This window comes from Somniosus microcephalus, chromosome 11 (assembly GCF_052327205.1).
Source record: "Somniosus microcephalus isolate GS21.2 chromosome 11, FLI_Smic_1.0, whole genome shotgun sequence".
Taxonomy (NCBI): domain Eukaryota; kingdom Metazoa; phylum Chordata; class Chondrichthyes; order Squaliformes; family Somniosidae; genus Somniosus; species Somniosus microcephalus.
Window position 1 is genome coordinate 27423885 of NC_140997.1, and position 12466 is coordinate 27436350.

Genomic DNA, 12466 nt, shown 5'->3' on the forward strand with positions numbered 1-12466 from the left:
ATTTTGAGCCCAACAGGTTACAGCAAGTAGGCCTATTAAACATTTCATAATCAGAATTAGTATCTTTAAGAGTGGAGGAGATAGACAGCTATTTGGATATCCATATATCTGCACCATCACTAAGACCACCTCCGTAACATCGCCCGTCTCCGCCCCAGCCTCAGCTCATCCGCTGCTGAAACCCTCATCCATGCCTATGTTACCTCTAGACTTGACTATTCCAACGCACTCCTGGCTGGCCTCCCACTTTCTACCCTCTGTAAACTTGAGCTCATCCAAAACTCTGCTGCCGGTGTCCAAACTCGCACCAAGTCCCGTTCACCCATCACCCCTGTGCTCGCTGACTTACATTGGCTCCCGATTAAACAACGCCTCGATTTTAAGATTCTCATCCTTGTTTTCAAATCCCACCATGGCCCTCCCTATCTTTGTAATCATCTCCAGCCCTACAACCCTCCGCGATATCTGCGTTCCTCCAATTCAGGCCTCGTGAGTATCCCCGATTTTAATCACTCCACCATTGGCGTCCGTGCCTTCAGCTGCCTAGGCCCCAAGCTCTGGAATTCCCTCCCTAAACCTCTCTGCCTCTCTACCTCTCTTTCCTCCTTTAAGACGCTCCTTAAAACTTCTTTCATCTGCCCTATTTTCTCCTTATGTGGCTCGGTGTCAAAGTTTGTTTGATAACGCTCCTGTGAAGCACCTTGGGACGTTTTACTACATTAAAGGTGCTATATAAATGCAAGTTGTTGCTGTTGCTGGGGAGGGGTGGCTGCATAGACTGGTTACAGGTCTAACCAATGACTCCCAGGTGACAGTGTCTAGTTGCATTCAATGGTTCCAGTCAGTGTACACAGTTGGGTGGTGTTTTAGCCTTGACCTACTGATATTAATTCTTAGAACTACCGGTTAGTTTGTTAGTAGGTCACAGTTGGGTGGTGTTTTAGCCTTGACCTACTGATATTAATTCTTAGAACTACCGGTTAGTTTGTTAGTAGGTCACTACAATAGATTAGCAGCACAAATCTCCTTCTCCCTTACACTGAAAGTGAGCCTGAACTTGAAGTGCTCTGTGGTATGAATCATCCATGATGAACACACCAGTGTTCAAGTCGATGTTTAGTGAACTATGGCTGTGAAACCCTTATTATTTCATAAGGATTCATCCAAAGTTGCTAACCCTAGAATATTGTAATGGCACACACAATCCCTGCTGTACAGATTCCTGTCATAAATGTATTTTTGACTTACTGGTGTTGTGTACAGGGTTGAGAACAGGTGGGAAAGAGATGAGAAACTATCTTGCTGTGGATGCTGAGCCAATTGAAATTTTCAGGAGTGAGATCGATAGACTTTTGTTGGATAAGGGTATCAAGGGATACGGAACAAATGGAGCGGAGGCACAGATCAGCCATGATCTAACTGAATGATGGAACAGGCTCAAGGGGCTGAATGGCCTACTCCCATTCCTATATGTACTTGGAAAAATTAGTATCCCCTATAGAGCCTGAGGCGCGCTTTCTTAGATATTTTTAATAAATAATAAAATTACATTTCCTGAAATTTGGGTGGATATTTTCCTATTTTTTTTTAACAAAATCATGGAAAATATACTGTTTATCTCGACCTATTTCAGGACACAGGATAGAAATGTCAACAAGAATGAGCACAGCAATAGCTATTGGTCCTGTCCCAATAACCATCCTACAATGCACAATGACTGTTACACCTGATATCATAAATTGGATACTAACTTGAATCAGTTCCCCCCATGGCTTAGTAGGTAAATGTACCACTTGCTGTGATTCTGAACCATGCAGAGTAGAAAAGTGGAGAGAGAAACAGAGTCAACGTTTCAGGTCGATGACCTTTCGTCGGAACTCAGAACTCAGACGAAAGGTCATCGACCTGAAACGTTGTCTCTGTTTCTCTCTCCACGGATGCTGCCCTGGCCTGCTGAGTTTTTCCAGCGTTTTCTGTTGTTATTTCGGATTTCCAGCATCCGCAGTATTTTGCTATCGAGTAGAAAAGTCTCAGGTTTAATTCTCTGGTCTGTGCTGATTGAGTTGCTCTAAGCCGGGACACCAGTGGCTCGCTAAAATTGGCCATGGAACATCTGACTATGGAGGGGGAAAAATTCAGACTGGGCTCCCACCCCTAACCACTGTCCAATCAGCACATGACCTGGTGCTGAGTTTCCAACCCCATATCATCTCCAACACAAAGACCGCTACTTCCACATCCGTAACGTCGCCTGCCTCAACCATCGGCTGCTGAAATCCTGATCCGTGCCTTTGTCACATCCAGGCTTGACTATTCCAATGCTCTCCTGGCCGGCCTTCCACCCATTGTAAACCTCAGCTCAGCCAAAACGTTGCTGCCTGAACCAAGTCCCGCTCACCCATCACTCCTGTCCTCGTTGGTCTACATTGGCCCTCGGTTCCCCAATGTTTCAAATTTAAAATTCCCCATCTCTACAACCTCTGCCATCTCTACCGCCCTCCACCCCGCCCCCTGCCCCCATCCTAGAACTTTCCAATCCTCTTACTCTGACCTCTTGTGCATCCTCCTCCCTTCCCTTCGCCCCGCCATTGGCGGCCGTGCCTTCAGACGCCTGGACCCTCCGCTCTTAAATTACCTCCCTAGCCCCTCCACCTCCTGACATGGGTCGTTGCCGGCCGCTACTCACCCCCCCTTTCCCGATTGCCTGCCTCCCCCCCCCCCCCCCCCTCCCCACCTCCGAGATCCTGCTTCCGCCTCGGCCGGCAGCTGAGCCGACTAATCCTTGTTCTTCCCGGGACCGGCGAGCTTGCTCTGGAGCCCACAGCGCGCTGGTAGGAAACAAATGAGGCCGGCGGGCCAATTCCACCTCGACTCGCGGGCGTGATCCGCTTCCTCGGCCAGTGTCTTCAGGAGGAGACAAGAGAAAATACAGGAGGGAGAAGGACATGAGGGGTGGGGCGGGTCATTTCATTCTTTAACTTATTCATTAAGTTACTTTGCTAAATTCATCCCAGGTAGGAGAAATATTATAGCCTTGTTTGTCTCTGATGCAAGTTCCCATATAGATACAGGTTCAGATACAGAGTGCAGATGCAGGTTAGTAAACAGACAGAAACATGTACAATGCTGAGTGTAGTGTATGTAACCGTTCTACCTTTAAGAGAACTATTGTATGTAACCGTCCACCTTTAAGAGAACTATTTTAGGTGTTGCACTACTTTATCTTGGCTGCTGTATACTGTAATACCGGGAGTGACCACACCGGTATATAAGTGCTGTGTAAGGATTTATTGGGCAGATTCGCCCTGACCTTCGAATAGTAAAGTCCTGTTAAAGTTACTCTTGTAGTCTGTGTATTAATTCACCATATAACCCACAGACTTTACAGTGGCGACGGGTTCGATCTTACCCTGCGGCAGCGACACACCCGAAGCAGTTAACGAGTGTCGAGAAGAGGCACCCGCCCTCGTCGTTCGGCTGAGAGAAGACTCGAGTCTGCAGAGCAAGGAAGAAGGAAGGATTCAGACACGAAGCCTTCCATCAGCAACAGGCTGTTATTGTCCCTTCTGCCACGGCGGTGAGTGAGCCGATCAGCCAAGAGAAGCAAGTCGGCCACGTTGACTGTGAGTAGGGGGAAAATAAAAAGAAACGGAGGATAAGGGCGGTGAACTCGACCACGGTCGGGGGAAAGGAGCCGGACAGAAGTCGGGCCCAGAGGCGCTGAGACTGGGGCAGCGTAGGGCACGGAAGCCGCGGTACAAGCGGGAACGCAGCCGGTGTGAGAGGCCGGGCTACAAGCGGGCTGGGAGACGCAACAGCGTCATGAGACAGCTAGACCGCGACCGGCGAAAAAGGCCGGGCAGCTACCGAGGCCACGAGGTGCTGCGACCGGGATCGTAAGGCGCGGGAAGATATAAAAATAAATAAACCGCGGAGAACTCAGCCGCAGCCGGGGGAGGAAAGGACCGGACTGCGAGAGGGCTGGGAGGCGCGATTGGAAGCCGCTGAGGGAGAGACAGAGCCCGAGTGAAGGGAGAACGGGACCGAGCGAGGGAGACCGAGCGAGATTCCGCCCAGCGGCTGGAACTGTTCGCCGCCAACGGGTTGTCCCCAGCGCCGGTTGCCGGCCGAGAAAAGGGAACAAGGAACGCACTGAAGCCGGCGCGCAGGCTGCGAACTCCGAAAGCCAGCGGTCGTCGCCCGAAGGAAAGCTTACACCTCCCGCCAGGGGAAGAAACGCGGGAAGCCGCCAGTAGGCGGGGGGAGAAGACAGAAGCGGGAAACCGCCATTTTGAAAGTGGGCGGGGAAGAAGACAAGCGCGGGAAATCGCCATTTTTGGAAAAAAAAAGTAACGAACAAATTCGTTGTGGTTTCTCAAAAAAGATAGTGAAGATGCCTAAGCATGGTAACATCAACAACTTCGATTCCGAGGTGGAAGATTGGGCCACGTACGTAGAACGCATCGAGATATATTGTGAGGCCAATAAAATAGCAGATGATGATAAAGCTCTCACCTTATTAAACGCAATGGGGGCGAAGACATACGGGCTATTGAAGCATCTTCTATCACCAGCTAAACCGGCGGATCAGACTTTCGCTGATATTGTTGCTGTCCTGAAGGATCATTTGAACCCCACACCGCTGATGTTGGCGGAACGATTCAAATTTTATGCGAGAACGCAACGGAAAGAGGAAAGCAACGCGGAATACTTGGTCGAACTGCGTAGACTAGCGAAATACTGCCAGTTTGGGGAAAATCTGACAGAGGCATTGAGAGACAAGTTCGTGTGCGGGTTGTCGAAGGAAGGAACACAAAAGCGACTGCTCGAAGAGAACGATCTTACACTTGACAAGGCTGTCCTTATTGCAGCATCACACGAAGCAGCCGCGAGAGGCACTGCGGAAATGCAGCTGAAGGCAGCGGTACTCAGCGTGGATCAAATGACTTCGGGTACAACAAAATGTTATCGTTGTGGGAAGACAACACACGACCAGAACCAATGCTGGTTTAAAAACCAGGAATGTAGAAAATGTGGCAAGCTTGGTCACATAGCTAAAGTATGCCGGTCAGGAAAGAAGACCAACAACAGAAAAAAGTCACCGCAGGAAAAGTACAGCAAGGTACACAAGGTGGCTGAGAAGAGTTCAGATGAACAGAATTCGGATTCAGACCCGAACGGCCAGGAACTGGGTAGTCTGAGAATTCACAATGTGAGTAAGGAAGCTGACCTACAAACTATCTGGGTCACACTAAAAGTAGCCGGAGTCCAAGTGAAAATGGAATTGGACACAGGATCAGCCCTATCAGTCATAAATCGAAGGGATTACAACCGGCTATTCTCACATATACCCTTGAGAGATACCAAGATCGTATTGCAGACATACACGGGGCATAAAGTATACCCCATGGGAAAGATACAAGTCAAGGTGAGAGACAGGGGCAAAGAACACCAAGGAATGGACTTATATGTACTACCTGAGGGAGGTCCACCACTTCTGGGACGGGAGTGGATCAGGGAAATAAACATGGAATGGCACTACCTAAAAGCAATAACGAGTGAGAACTTGGTGAAGACAATCAGCTCAGACTCTGAAACGGATGACGACAAGACCAGCCCAGGTGCGAAAGACAAGTCTAAAATGGACTTGCTGACTAAGGTTGGAAAAATGAAGGAGTGCATAAATACTGAGGCTTCAAAGGAGAACAAAGTTTCAGAACAGAATTCCACTGAACAACAACAACATAGTTTGGCAGAGAATTCTGAGTCTGTCCAGTTTACAGACATGCACAAGTCTGAGGAACACCGGGCTCGAACTCAACTCCATTTCAAATTACAACAGCAATTAGAACAATTGAGTTGCCGTCTCGAGCAAGAGATAAAAGCAATGAAAACGTTCTTTGACATAGAGTGGGAGAATCTGGAAAGACAACAGAAACAGCTGAGGAAGAAAAGGGAGCAGGAGCACACAAACCGTCTGCGCAAGGAGGCCAAACGAATCAAAGCTGATTCGGTTTCTGAAGGTGCGTGCTCTAATCTGGTGGAGCAAGATGTTCAGCAACTGAAGGCGCTTGTTAGCAGATTGCAGGCAGAAAAGGCTGAGTTGGTCGCCATGAATTCCGAGCTCCTACTGAAGTTGGGTGCAGCATCACCGGACGATTCATTTGTGGAAATTCGAATGGTGGAGGCTGCGGATGATGGCGAAGTAGAAACAGCAAAGGAGCCCCAGGGCAAGGTTATAAACAGCCCTGCAGCTACTGGGAAACGGATGAGGTCAGAAGAGTCAACGGTCAGCCAACTCCTTCATATGCTGAGGGACAAGACTCTGAAATGGGAACAATTTGGACATGAGTCTAAATCTTCAAAGGAGAAGGGTTTGGAGCTCCCAAAAGTTATTGGAATAGCTGAGGTTGCAACACAGACTGAGAAGATGGCAGCAGAGCAAACCTTGGATGCCAAAAGTACGCTGATTCACGTCAATGTTGAACAACAGAATGCTGAAACAGCTGCTCCAGTAGAGGGATTGAATAATACAATCAATCAATCTCCCAATGAAGTTGAAGTATTGAAATCACGAATGAGGTCAGTAGTAAAAGACTTGCAGGAAGCCCAGAAAAAGCTGGATGAAACTGAACGCATGAAGAAGTCTCTTCAGGAAAGATGTCTGGATTTGGAACAAAAGCTGGCTAACGTCCAGCTGGGTATGGAGGAAATAGAAGACCCTCTCGCTGGCCTAGCTCAGGACGACACCGAATATTACCATGACCTGTTGGACGACACCGAATATTACGATGACCTGCTCTGCCCAGCTTGTGATGAAAACTCCCAAAGTGCAGAAACCATGAAGAATCACCTAAAGTCTAAGGAACATCGGGAGATGGTGGCGCTACTACGGAAAAAGGAGGACGAGAAGGAGGAACGGTGCATGCAGCTGGCAGCTGACAGTGGAGCCCAGAGAGTCTCCAAGAAGCAGAAAAGGAAAAGACGAAGCAGAAAATGATGACCATCTGAACCATTATCACCTCTACCAGGTCACGCACGTGGTCTCTCCTTACGGAGCCAAATCAGTTTGGAAGTAGAAAAACTTCCCAAGGTACTCAAGCTTTTAGAAGTCAACAATGCTGGTTCAGAAGTGACGGAAGTTCAAGCTGTTAAGTCCAGTGAAGGACTATTGGATGAGTCACTCCAGCAACGTGAACCGACTACACCGAGACTGAATCTGTGAACTGTTTTCCGCAGAGACTGAATCTGTGAACTGTTTTCCGCAGAGACTGAATCTGTGAACTGTTTTCCGCAGAGACTGAATCTGTGAACTGTTTTCCGCAGAGACTGAATCTGTGAACTGTTTTCCGCAGAGACTGAATCTGTGAACTGTTTTCCGCAGAGACTGAATCTGTGAACTGTTTTCCGCAGAGACTGAATCTGTGAACTGTTTTCCGCAGAGACTGAATCTGTGAACTGTTTTCCGCAGAGACTGAATCTGTGAACTGTTTCCCGCAGAGACTGAATCTGTGAACTGTTTCCGCAGAGACTACATCTGTGAACTGTTTTTACATGAAGTTGGATATATGTTATGTTTAATGGGGAATAAGTATGTTGTAAGCTAAAAAGGGAGGATTGTAGTGTATGTAACCGTTCTACCTTTAAGAGAACTATTGTATGTAACCGTCCACCTTTAAGAGAACTATTTTAGGTGTTGCACTACTTTATCTTGGCTGCTGTATACTGTAATACCGGGAGTGACCACACCGGTATATAAGTGCTGTGTAAGGATTTATTGGGCAGATTCGCCCTGACCTTCGAATAGTAAAGTCCTGTTAAAGTTACTCTTGTAGTCTGTGTATTAATTCACCATATAACCCACAGACTTTACACTGAGCCCTTATAGACTTCATTAAAAAAGATGCAATAACTCACCGTTGCAATGGGAAGTACGGTCTCAGTTGCTCCTCTGTTACACTGCAGCAATAAGATAAATAAGCACAGCAAGAGACCATTACTGATTTCAGACAATTTCAATAACACATGGCATTAATGCATTAAAAAAAAAGAAACAGGGCTCCTGCTCCTAACCACTGTACAATTTATTTATAAATGAGTTACAACATATTTGTCCAAACGCAAACGGATACCAACACTTTCATAATAAATAACAACAGAAAGCGCTGGAAAAACTCAGGTGGTCAGGCAGCATCCGTGGAGAGCACTTGGAAAGCAGTGACAGGATCGGACAAAGTCAACATGGATTTACAAAAGGTAAATCGTGCTTGACTAATCTACTGGAATTTTTTGAGGATGTAACTAGTAAAATAGATAAGGGAGAACCAGTGGATGTGGTGTATTTGGACTTTCAGAAGGCTTTCGATAAGGTCCCGCATAAGAGATTAGCATGTAAAGTTAAGGCACATGGGATTGGGGGCAAGGTGTTGACTTGGATAGAGAACTGGTTGGCAGACAGAAAGCAAAGAGTTGGAATAAACGGGTCTTTTTCAGAGTGGCAGGCAGTGACTAGTGGGGTACCGCAAGGATCGGTCCTAGGACCCCAGCTGTTCACAATATATATTAATGATCTGGACGAGGGAATTGGATGTAATATCTCCAAATTTGCAGATGACACAAAGCTGGGTGGGAGGGTATGCTGTGAGGAGGATGTCGTGAAACTCCAGTACGATTTGGACAGGTTGGGTGATTGGGCAGGAACATGGCAAATGCACTATAATGTGGATAAATGTGAGGTTATCCACTTTGGTGGCAAAAACAGGAAGGCAGATTATTTTTTGAATGGCAATAGATTGGGAGAAGGGGAAGTGCAAAGAGACCTGGGTGTCCTTGTGCACCAGTCGCTGAAGGTAAGCATGCAGGTGCAGCAGGCGGTTAAAGAAGGCAAATGGTATGTTGGCCGTCGTAGCGAGAGGGTTCGAGTAGAGTTCTTGCTGCAGTTGTACAGGGCCTTGGTGAGACCGCACCTTGAGTATTGTGTGCAGTTTTGGTCGCCTTATCTGAGGAAGGACGTTCTTGCCATGGAAGGAGTGCAGTGAAGATTCACCAGGCTGATACCTGGGATGGCAGGAATGACGTATGAGGAGAGATTCACAGAATCACAGAAACCCCGCAGTGCAGAGAGAGGCCATTTTGGCCCATCGAGCCTGCACTGACACATATCCCACCCGATCCCCGTAACCCCTACACCAACACATATCCCACCCTATCCCCGTAACCCCACGTATTTAATCCTCCTAACACTAAGGGTCAATTTATCATAGCCAATCATCCTAACCCGCACATCTTTGGACTGTGGGAGGAAACCGGAGCACCCGGAGGAAACCCACGCAAACACGGGGAGAATGTGCAAACTCCACACAGGCAGTCACCCGAGGTCGGATTCGAACCCGGGTCCTTGGCGCGGTGAGGCAACAGTGCTAACCACTATGCCACCGTGCGTCGATTGGGCTTATACTCACTGGAGTTTAGAAGATTGAGAGGGGATCTCATCGAAACCTATAAAATTCTGTCTGGTCTGGACAGACTAGATGCAGGAAGGATGTTTCAGATGGCCGGGGAGTCCAGAACCAGGGGTCATAGTCTAAGGATAAGGGGTAAGCCATTTAGGACTGAAATGAGGAGGAATTTCTTCACCCAGAGAGTGGTGAACCTGTGGAATTCTCTGCCACAGAGGGCGGTGGAGGCCAGTTCATTAAATATATTCAAGAAGGAGTTGGATATATTTCTTAAGGCTAAAGGGATCAAGGGATATGGGGAGAAGGCAGGGACAGGGTACTGAATTTGGATGATCAGCCATGATCTCATTGAATGGCAGAGCAGGCTCGAAGGGCCGAATGGCCTACTCCTGCTCCTATCTTCTATGTCTATGTTTCTATGTTTCTATGAGAGAGAAACAGAATTAGCTTTTCAGGTCGTTGACCTTTCGTCGGAACTGGAAAAAAGCAGGAAATGGAATAGATTGTGAAGCAAGTTGGGGGCTGGGAAAAGGGGGAGGAGATGAAAGAACAAAAGGGAAGGTCAGTGATAGGATAGAAAGCAGGAGAGATTAAGAGACATTGAGAGACATTAAGAGATATTCAAGGCAAGCGGAGGTGGTAATGGGACAGGTTAAGGAACAAAAGATGGCTCTAGATGAGGTGTGAATTGCGCTGGCAGAATGAAGGACAGCTGCCATGTGGGAGGGCATAATAAAGTTCATAATAAAGTTGGGGGAAAAAAAAGAAAAAATATTTGAATTCAAAATAGTTTTCATTTTCTCCCAACAGGAGTAAGAACATCAGAAATAGGAGCAGGAGTCGGCCATTCGGCCCCTCGAGCCTGCTCCGCCATTCAATGAGATCATGGCCGATCTTCTGCCTCATCTCCATTTTCCTGCAATAAGAGTGTTTTGCTGTTGGACAGGCGCGGTAGTGTAGCACATCTTTCTGTACCTGAATAGCTTAGTGCTTTGCTGCTCATCCCAGTAATCTCGGTCCCACTGCTTCAGCTTGCCTTCATGGCCGCGGCTCTCTGCAAACTGCTGCAGAGTCTTCAGTTCCTGCTGCGCCACTGTCAGATGAAAAGGAATTTTGCATCAAAGAAAGAAAGAACTCGCAATTATACAGCGCCTTTCACGACCTCAAGACGTCCCAAAGCGCTTTCAGCCAATCAAGTACTTTTTGAAGTTGTAGTCACTGTTGTAGAAAACACCGCAGCCAGCTCCCACAAACAGCAATGTGATATTGATCCGATAATCTGTTTTTTAATGATGTTGATTGAACACCGGGTATAACGCCCCTGCTCTTCTTCGAGATAGTGCCATGGGATCTTTTACATGCATCTGAGAGGGCAGACGGGGCCTCAGTTTAATGACCCACCCGAAAGACGGGCACCTCCGACAGTGAAGATTTCCCTCAGCACTGCACTGGAGTGTCAGCCTGGATTATGTGCTGAAGTCTCTGGAGTGGGGCTTGAAGCCACAAGCTTCTGACTCAGAGGCAGGAGTGCTACTCACTGAGCCACAGCAAGTAAGCGAGAAGCTGCATTGTGCTTCAAAGGCAATTTCATTACATTTAGTTGCTTCTCATTAACTTTCTGCTCTCCCACCTCTCCTCTGCTGAAGGCACCGAGTCCTTTCTGGGGTAAGGTTCCACAGCCACTGGTCCCCCTTCAATTACCTCACCCAAGTGAGTTTATACAGTGAAAGTTGACAGACACTTCCACTATGGGGCCCATCACTGCTGACCTTCTCCTCACCTGATGTCCGCACACCTGCACGTGCAGCAGAGGTTGCTGCTCAGAAACCTGCAGTGGGAACTCATGCCAACTTTCCCCTCCCTAACCCAGGGCACTGAGGCAAGTTGTAAAACAAAGAAAGACTTGCATTTATATAGCGCCTTTCACGACCACCAGACGTCTCAAAGCGCTTTACAGCCAATTAAGTACTTTTTGAAGTGGAGTCGCTGTTGTAATGTGGGAAACTTGGCAGCCAATTTGCACACAGCAAGCTCCCACAAACAGCAATGTGATAATGATCAGATAATCTGTTTGTGATGTTTATTACGTCCGTGAATGATTGAGACACGGACAGCAGGAGTGGAACAAAATATGTCTTTACTGATGGAAGTCAATAGTGAAACTAAAAAAAGAGGCTCACTAGCGCCTTTTATACAGGGGTGGTCACTGCCAGTACTGCAGTCTGAGACCAGTTATTCTCTTAAAGGTACATACACAACAATGTTGGTTGAGGGATCAATATTGGCCAGGACACTGGGGATAACTCCCCTGCTCTTCTTCGAAATAGTGCCATGGGATCTTTTACGTCCACCTGAGAGGGCAAATGGGGCCTCAGTTTAACATCTCAGCCAAAAGACGGCACCTCCGACAGTGCAGCACGCCCTCAGCACTGCACTGGAGTGTCAGCCTAGCTTTATGTGCTCAAGGCCCTGGAATGGGACTTGAACCCACAACCTTCTAACTCAGAGGCGAGTGTGCTACCCACTGAGCCACAGCTGAAACTGACTATCAATCATCCCTGAATTGTATAACTCAGTTACCTACTGTATAAACCTAATGGGGCAACTTTCATCATGAAATTACTACTGAGAATAACAGGAAAGCATGTTATGGCTGCTGCACTTGATTACAAAACAACAGTGACTACACTTCAAAATTAATTCATTGGCTATGAAATATTTTCCGATTCCTGAGGACACGAAAGGCACTATATAAATACGATTTATTTTCTTTCATTAGATTCTATCTCATATAACTGAATTATGATTCATTGAAACTTATAAAATTCTAACAGGACTAGACAGACTAGATGCAGGAAGGATGTTCCCAATGGCCGGGGAGTCCAGAACCAGGGGTCACAGTCTAAGGATACTTTAGGACAGAAATGAGGAGGAATTTCTTCACCCAGAGAGTGGTGAACCTGTGGAATTCTCTAGCACAGAACGCAGTGGAGGCCAATTCATTAAAT

The 12466-nt window shown here is 47.3% G+C and overlaps 1 protein-coding gene across 1 annotated transcript in view; it reads right to left on the minus strand.

Moving 5' to 3' along the window:
• LOC147110427 (uncharacterized) overlaps positions 1-12466 on the minus strand; it is a 79294-nt gene that overhangs the window by 25198 nt on the left and 41630 nt on the right. Inside the window, exons 8-9 of the mRNA XM_086002232.1 lie at positions 10434-10551; positions 7918-7959 (exon numbers count right to left, since the gene is read on the minus strand). Of these exons, the coding sequence (XP_085858358.1) occupies positions 7918-7959; positions 10434-10551 (160 nt within the window). The remainder of the gene's footprint in view (positions 1-7917; positions 7960-10433; positions 10552-12466) is intronic.